At 42.0% G+C, this 8,830-nt stretch overlaps 2 protein-coding genes across 2 annotated transcripts; both read right to left on the bottom strand.

The window, feature by feature from the left end:
• Positions 1-5,269: 5,269 nt before the first annotated feature.
• Positions 5,270-6,043, bottom strand: LOC125316541. Its single transcript, XM_048285153.1, has 2 exons — positions 5,736-6,043; positions 5,270-5,650 (listed from the first exon to the last, which is right to left on the bottom strand). Exons 1-2 carry the CDS (start codon positions 5,815-5,817, stop codon positions 5,274-5,276), a joined length of 459 nt encoding a protein of 152 aa, XP_048141110.1. The 5' UTR covers positions 5,818-6,043; the 3' UTR covers positions 5,270-5,273.
• Positions 6,044-6,680: 637 nt separating this feature from the next.
• LOC125314687 (putative disease resistance protein RGA3) lies at positions 6,681-8,549 on the bottom strand. Its single transcript, XM_048277581.1, has 3 exons — positions 8,363-8,549; positions 6,879-8,073; positions 6,681-6,705 (listed from the first exon to the last, which is right to left on the bottom strand). Exons 2-3 carry the CDS (start codon positions 7,997-7,999, stop codon positions 6,681-6,683), a joined length of 1,146 nt encoding a protein of 381 aa, XP_048133538.1. The 5' UTR covers positions 8,000-8,073; positions 8,363-8,549.
• Positions 8,550-8,830: the final 281 nt, after the last annotated feature.

The raw sequence follows: 8,830 nt of genomic DNA, 5'->3' as shown, positions 1-8,830 counted from the left end.
GCTCCGACTATTATAGCAATGAAAGCAAAATGGCTATATTATTATGTCCGCATTCCTCTTATTTATTTGGTTGCTATTTTTTTTATTCATGTACTAAATTAGATGATTTGTATGATTATCTGAATGATTATTACTATGATTGTTTACATTTGAATGAAACAGTAGATATTAAAACTATACAAGTAGAGGCTAAAAACGCTACAGTAGCATTATATAATGAATTTTGTAGTATAAATGGTTTAGGTGATAGTGGATCTTCTCAACCTAGTACCTCACAAAAAGAGGAGAGTGATAGACTTAGTATAGGGTACAATTTGCTAATTAATAGATAAAAAAGACAAATGGAGCAACAGTAATATTTCCAAATTAGAAAATTATTTAACCATTGCTTTTGGGTTCCGTGATTCCGAACACGGCACTGATTTCAAAATTTTGGAGTAGCGGAAGACTCATTCAACTTAATTCCCAGTCCTCATTTTCATTGCAAGACAGATGTTAGCAACTCATTCTTCAACGATTGCTGTTGAACAAGCATTTAGCGCTGGAGGATTAATTTTGGACGACCGCCGTTCAAGATTAAATCTGGATGTTGTGGAGGCTCAAGCTTGTGTCTATGATTGGACAAAGGTTAAATTTCGACTACAAGAGCTAGATCGAGACGACGAATTCTTTAATGATGGTAGTAGAGATACCACCGCCACGGGTACCACAACGGGTAGCGACGATTGACGATGAGGTAAGTTAGGATTATCAAAGGTAAAAGAACTACATTGGCTTTGATTCTTCTAGCCCCAAGAAGATATGTAAATGCTTAATGATAATTCATTAAATTCAAGCTCATTCCCTCTCCCTTTTTTTTCTCCCCAAATTTGATTACAATGTACAATTTGACTATAATTTATAATTGATAATTTATTATTTTTTTATTTCATAATTTATTATTTTAAATTAATTTTTTTAATTCGGAACCGAAACCAGGTCTTGAACACGCCCGGAACCGGAACCAACCCTTGAAGGGTCGGTTACAGTTCCGCTTCCATCGTGGCCACGAACCGGAATCGGCGGTTCACGGCCCGTGGCCACGTCTAGAGTAACCTTCATGCGTATGTGTGAATCACATAGGCCGACGTGTACCGGTTAGGGCACGTACGATAACACTTCTGCTTCAGAAATTAATTTCTTGCCAAAAGTTGATTTTTCTACTTCTCAAAGCTAATTTTTCTACTTTTACACCGAAATGATTTTTGATCGAGATAAATTCGTTTGGTAACGGTTGAAAATTTCTACTTCTGAAACATTATTAACAAAAAAATATTCTATGAAAAATGATTATCGGCGGCCGAAAAATTTCTACTTTATTTTTGAACTTTTTAAATTTCTTTAAAAATAAAATTTATTATTAAAATTTTATTTAATTTTTATAAATAAAAATTTATTATTTATTTTTGTACTATGGCGGCCGGAGATGGCAAATCGACGACGGCGGCTAGCGCGGTGGTTGATGGTTGGCGGCCGGGGCGACGGTTGGCGGTCACGAGTGGTGATGGGTGAAGGTCGACGGTGGGCGGTGGCGGGCGGTCACGAGCAGGGATGGACGAAGGTCGACGGTGGTTGGCTATTGGGGATGGTCAGCGGGTGGCGACTAACGGAGGTCTGCGGTGGGTGGGAGCATGCGATGGTCGGCGGTTGGCGGTGGTCGTGGGCAGTGGTCGGTCGAGGTCGGCGATGGGCGGCGGTCGGCGACGGTTCACGGCAGCGGAGGTTGGCGAATATGGGTATGATCAAAAAGAGGGCGAGGCGAAAAGTATTTCTTGAGTTGGAGAAGCTATTTTTTTCAATTTCTGAAGTTGGTGGTAAAACAACTTCAGAAGCGAAAATTCACATCAGAAGTAGAAATTTTTACCAAACGAATTTCCGCTCCATAAACAGTTCTGGAGCAGAAATCCAATTCCAAAAGTGTTATCATGTGCGCCCTAAGTTTCCATTCATGCATAGGGATAGCAGATGCAACTTAGGCGACGAATGTGATTTGAAAACTGAATTTACCAGCAACAAATTAGATACTTAACAATTAATTTTGAGGTTTCATGAATACTAAACTACTAGTTGAACTCTTGTTCTTTGCACTGGTTTATACATAGTTTTTGTTTTTATAATTTAGTTGGAATTTTGAAAAGGATACAAGTTTAACAAAAACTATATGTTTATGATATTGACACAGAAGAAAATATAATGAAAACTATGAAGTAATGCATCTCTAAATAGCTTCAAACATGTTAGTGTACATATTCTTGTGATTCGGTGTCTTGTGTAAACTAAATAAAATAGGAGCATTGCAACATTGCAATGATTTTAATCTAATTTTTTGGTTGGATTTTTTTACGAAGATTTTGTATTTATTTCGAAGTCATGATACCCAAAATGGGGCTACCAAGGAGAGTTCGCTAATTTAAATACTAATTGGATTATTGTGTTTCTAGTACGTGTCTCAAGGGTAACCTATGTGTACATGATTTTTTTAATTTGGATTATTAGTTATTAATTCATGAGTTATTCTGGTTTTTGGGTGGAAAAAGAACTCTCGGGTAAGTAATGAATGAAATAAATTTGGATTTTCTCGTCAGAAAATTAATTTATTACCTATGGTTTTCCATAAATTTATTTTAATAGCTAATTGATCTCCTTTTGTGCTTGATCATGCTTCATAATATTTAAATACAATGTTTCAATAGCTATGCAAACGTTTATGAGCTCCTTTCATGTCCTATATTTTGCATTCATCGGACTGAAAAGATAATAAAACACTATTAGTAATTACCCCTGTCGGTGCCGGCCTTGCCACGTAGGATTGCCGGAGTCTATGCCGATGATTTTCGACCAAAATTCACCGAATGGAATAAATTAGTACAAATGCTAAAGGTTTACAACTCAATTGCCAAAAAAAAAAAAAAAAATAGGACTGTAAGGCATAATTGCAATAGGTTTAGAACTTGTTTTGGTCATTCTCCCCTCGAATAGGTATTGACCACTTAGAAATGAAAGTGCCCAGTTCTTTGTTCGGTTAGGTGAGGCAATTGCTACCTACGAATATGTACAAATTTTCTCGCCTAAATTTTATCTATCCGTCATGGCGCGTATAATCTTGCATCTAGTTGCTATCAATGAGACGAACCAGTAAGATACTCCTCAATGATTGATCATTTTCACCGACGAGAACCTCGGATGTTTTCGTTCCGGTCTTTTTGGGAAAAAAGGATGTTCCCTCGACAGTTGACTTCATTCGCGTTCTTGCGGTAGCAGTACCAAACTTTTGCACCCGAGTTGATACAAAATACCAATACCCTTTCTCGTGTTCTCTAGGAGTCCGTCCAACCATACTTTGAAAGCAGCTCTAGCTTAATTCTCTCATGCATCGCAATATCTGCGGCGGAGAAATGCTAATAGAGTACTCAAAGCATGTGATGAAACAGTGCTCTCGTCTGTTTGAGCTCATTTCAGAAGCGCTAGGAGTCCACACAAATCACTTGAAGGAGATTGAGTGTGGAAAGGGACACTCGATCATGTGCCACTATATCCGCCACGCCTCCAGCCTTAGTTGACCTGGGTGTGACAGCATTCGGACGACGACTTCCTCACAATTCTCCCCCAAGGTCAAATTGGAGGACTTCAAGTGCTTCATAAAACCGGTGGATCGACGTTCCTCCAATACCCGGAGCACTAGTGACCAACGTTGGAGATCTTTTGCAGATAAGTAGCTTCGGCCCGAATAATCATCATCCATTTCTGAGTTTCTCTTAAATCGTGTTTTGATTGGTAGACACATTGCGATCCTCTTCTCGCCTTTGTTCTTGTACTCTCTCATATGCTAAGCTAGTTGAAGAGCTCTTCAGAATTCAGTAAGTAAATTAACATGGCATCTCCCTGTAGCAATATGACATTATGCCTTCCCAATCTGTACTTTTCTTTGGTAAAAAAAATCAGTGTTTACCATTACCAAATGGCTTGTGCATCGTGTATCCTACTGAGCTATTTGACTCATCTAAACTTGATTCTACCTTTCGCTAGGTCCCGCTAGCCTCACATTGACAGGACCAAAATTGTCTGAATGAAACGGATATATGTTGAAAACAACGTTTTAACAGGAGCTATCAATGTGGATTCTAGATATTCCGTAGTTTTGGTATTTATCAACATTAAGATTGCAATGATATTGGTACATAGAAACTGTGTTTCTTCATTTTTAACCTAAGAACCGAGAACGTTTCACTAATGTTGCATTCGCAGCTCACAACAAACAATCGGTTTAAGAGTGTCGAGCACTGAATCATGGCAACACTCCATGGCTGTATGGAACCATCAATGAATTAACATCAGCAGACAACCCACCAATCTGCAAGGAGACTGCACTTCCAAACTACACCGCCCATTACATTTCCAAAGGCCTAGATGGAGCTTCTGCGCTTCTTGATTTCAAGCTGAAGATTGTGTAAATTTATAAAGGTGGTCTTATTGATTTCTATATTTGAAGAAAAAAGTCTGCCCATCTGTTCATCTAGGTAAAACTACCACAGAATAGGATTGCCTTTTTTCACTGCTCGGTAACTTATATTGCTCAATTTGACAGCAGCAACACAACTCTCAAAAGCAAAGATCATTCTCTAAACAAAAGCAGAACTAAAAGAGAGCACGAAATAGAGGGAGAGGAAGATCAACACATACCGATCTAAGATCAAAAGAAATATGTTATCAATAGATGAAACCGCGCCGAATACTCCGTATGACAATTACAACACTAATCTACTACGAGCAAAATTGCACTTTCGGGAACATTTCTGTTTGGTTCAGCTTCGAATCCACTTTGTGCAGCTAGGATAAAAAGTGGAATTCTTGCCGGCCTCCAACTCGCTCAATGACAATAACCAGAATCAACCACATGGCAATGGAATCAGCCATTTATTAGGCATCACCGTAATTGTCTCGGCAAGCGGTAGATCACATCATATGAGCCATATCATGCATTGCCATGTCTCAGCTATAAAGAAACTGCTCATATCATGCGTTGCAATGTCTCCATAACAATTCATAATCCAAACTCATCTCCAACAAATTTACATTCACAGTGAAATTGAATTGCGGTTGAGAGAGAGAGAGAGAGGAACAATGCCTACTATCGATTTGGCCTCTGACTCCAGCGAGCAGAGCTACGACAGAGCAAGCGCCGACTTGAAAGCTAGCATCAAAGGCCTCGGTCGACGCCGGCATCACCAAAATCCCTAGAATTTCTTCATCCGACCACAAGAGACATCCGAAGATAGCTCCGAATCAAGCAGCGGCTCCGAGAATCTCGGCGTCCCAATCATCGACCTCGGCGAAATCAACCGCAACCCGACCAAGAGGAAGGAGGCGATCGAGAGGATGTGACGCGCGTCGGAGATGTTGGGGTTCTTCCGGGTGGTGAATCTCGGAGTTCCGGCAGCCGTGACGGAGATGAAGGAGGGATTGAGGAGGTTCCACGAGCAAGATGACGAGGCAAAGAAGGTGTTCCACATGCGCAACATGACGAGGAAGGTTATGTACAACAGCAATTTCGACTCGAACACGACGTCGGTGGCGAACTGGAGAGACGCTTTCTTCTTTCGATAAATGTGCACTGCGAATATGGTGAAGAGAAATTAGTTAATGGAAGAAATAATAATTGAAAGGAACACGTGATAGGCGATGGTCTTTTCACCTACCTTCTATGGTAATAGTCGGATTCATCCACTTAATCCTCCCAAAAAATGACTGGAATGTGGGCAAGCCGTGGCCATTCCTCATGGCGATTCTTTTCCAGAATGGGACAACGAATGATTCTCAATTCCTTCAAGCGTGTGAGCTTGCACATCTCAATTGGCAAATGCTCCAATTTTTCACAGTCAGATAATACAAGCTTTTCGAGCAAAGAGAGATTTCCAATCCATTCCGGCAAACTCGATCCCCAATATTGACGAATCTCGAGAGATTGCAGAGTCTTGACATGTCGAATCCCCTCGGGTAATTGCATCAAATCGGTGATCTTAAGAACACGTAGGTTCGTGAGGAATGGCCATTGGGTGTCATGCTGGTCTTCTTCGCACAATAAATCGAGTCCTTCACAATCGATAACGCGGAGTTCCTGGAGCGAGGAAAGGTGTCGCATGCCACGAAAGAAGCTCCTTATGTTGCATCTTCCGAGGCTCATGAGCTCGAGATTATTGGCCGATGGGAGTAGAGTCTCGAGCATCGGGGACTCCACTTCTCCAAAAAGATATAGACGCTTTAGTTTAGAGAAAGGGGTGAATGTGGATCCCATCTGCGGCTTCGACGGGCAATTTGGATCGGGCTTTATTTCCAACATTTTCGCGTCCCATAGGTCCAAGCATTCCACCTGGGGGAATGGTGGCACGAAATTCAACCGGGGACACTCCCATATTTTCACGGACCGAAGTTTTGGGAAGGATGGCCGGTGAGGCTTTTGATATGCTCTCATTAATTCCCTACTTCCCCACCATCCCTTCAGCTTGCTGCAACTCTCTAGTTCCAATATCTCAAGAGATGGGAAGAAGGTGCGTGCAGTCTTAGATTGCCCCACTTCACTTGTCTGTTGAACGAACTCCAACCCATCCAAGCCCCGGAGAATCAACGTCCTTAGGGAAGGGAGTTCACTCAAGGGTGGTAGGTGGCTCACTGACGCACAATTAAAAATAAGCAAGTAACGAAGGTTGACCAATTTCCTCAAATCTCTTGGAAATGTTTTAAGGCACCTACATCCAATGAGTTTAAGGAACTGCAAATTCACCAAATCCGTGATTGAATCCGGCAAACTCTGAATAGATTCGTTTATACCAATACAAAGATACCTTAAGTGCTTCAACTTTTCAATGGAGGAAAGAGGGAGATGAATATCTGCATAGTCTAAATGCAACACTCGACAATGTTTACCCCTAGAAAAAACTCTGTCGAAGTTGAGTACATGCCATGAACCTCCTAAGAAGATTAGTGTCCGCAATTTGTGTAGATCGAGCGGAGACATCATTTTCTCTTCAGAGAAAAATTCTAAAATAAATGACGCATGTCGAATTCCTCTATCATTATGTCCTCCTTTAAAATTAACAATCTTGCATTCACCTCCAGCAACTTTTTGGGCAAGATCGTGCATGAGATCATGCATCTTGAAAGTCCAGACCTCTCCATCCACGCCTTTTTCATCAACATCGAGGAATGACCTACACAGCAGTTCTGACAAGTACATGTCTGCAACCTCTTCAAGGTTATCCTCCCCGTTGGGTGACTCAATAAAGCCTTGTGCCACCCAAAGATGTATCACCATCTTTTTATCGTAGACATAATCTTTCGGAAACAATGAGCAGTATGCAAAACAATGTTTCAAGCTTGACCGGAGATGATCGTAACTGAACTTGAGGACTTGCATAATTCCATCATCAGCCTCATCGATTTCTCGTATTTCTGGAAGTTCACGCACCTTGTAGCGGAGCCATTCATCTTTCGTTTTGCCGTACAACAGGCCTCCCACAGTCCTAATGGCAAGGGGAACCCCAGCGCATTTCTTAACTATATCTCGACCTATCACCTCCAGTCCCGGGTCTGATGATTCTGCCCCATCTCCAAAAGCCATTTTCTTGAATAGGTTCCACGGCTTATCTTCAGATAAGCCACGTAGAACATGGATAACTGATCTCGCATCCGTCACCTCTGCTACTCTGAGGCTACGAGTGGTTACAAGTACCTTGCTTCCCCGTTCACCACCCTCTAGCCAATCTCCAAGCTTCAACCATTTATTCCGGTCTTCATTCCACAAGTCATCCAAAATAAGCAAGTATTTCTTCGTACTTAGAGTCTCACGAAGAAGATTCAGCAATTCGTCTAAAGTCTTATTCTCAAGATCTTGACAGCCCGCTGACTTAAGAATATCTTTGATAATCGAATTCACATCAAAGACATCAGATACACACACCCACATCTTAAGCTCAAAGTGTTGTCGTACCTCCCCATCGTTGTACACTAGTCGTGCAAGTGCGGTTTTTCCAAGACCTCCTTTACCAACGATGGCAATAAATGACAAGCTCTGGCTAGAGGAGGAACTCAACAAGAGTTGCTTGATCTTCTTTTTGTCCTCTTCTCTACCAATTATTTTTTCATCAGGCGAGGGATGTTCAGGTTTCTTTCCTCTCCCGATGGCCACTGTTTCGTCCGGATGCCGCTCTAATATTGATAACAAATTATCTTTTGCAATCTCATCCAGTGTCTTCCTAAGTTCCTGAATCTTATTGGCCACTCTGAGGCGGTATGTAAGCTGATTCGATTTAGAGAAGAAAACGCGTACCGCTTTCGACATCTTGTTGCCGGGAGTGACCTTCCGCCTCAGATCTTCAGTCGCGACATCGTCGAGCAAGTCCTGGACGTCATACAGCACGTCCTTGAGGCTCTTGAGCCAGAGCTTGACCTGCTTCTTGTCCCATTGCTGCTTCTCGGCATCCAAAAGCACAGCTCGGATGGCCTGGACGGTGCCCTCAAGGCTTCGAAGCTCGTCCTTGGCACCACGGAGCAACTTGATTTGCTGAAAAAAGAAGGAGCCTGCAGGCTTCACAATTTCGGTGGCGAGGCTTTTCAGTGTGTCGGTGGCAAGGCTGAAGAGCGCTGCTTCCGCCATTTCCGAAAGGCAAAAGCAGGGGTTGAGGAGAAGTTTGAGAATGCTGTTGTTTGGAGACGATTTGGTGGCGCCTCATGATCAACTTCAGGCACGAATGTATAGCAAGGCTAACGGCATCTCCATGTTACTTCATGCTCAGTT

Source organism: Rhodamnia argentea, chromosome 1 (genome assembly GCF_020921035.1).
Source record: "Rhodamnia argentea isolate NSW1041297 chromosome 1, ASM2092103v1, whole genome shotgun sequence".
NCBI lineage: Eukaryota > Viridiplantae > Streptophyta > Magnoliopsida > Myrtales > Myrtaceae > Rhodamnia > Rhodamnia argentea.
The sequence above is the reverse complement of the archived record's forward strand: the minus strand, read 5'-3'. Positions and strand labels throughout refer to the sequence as shown.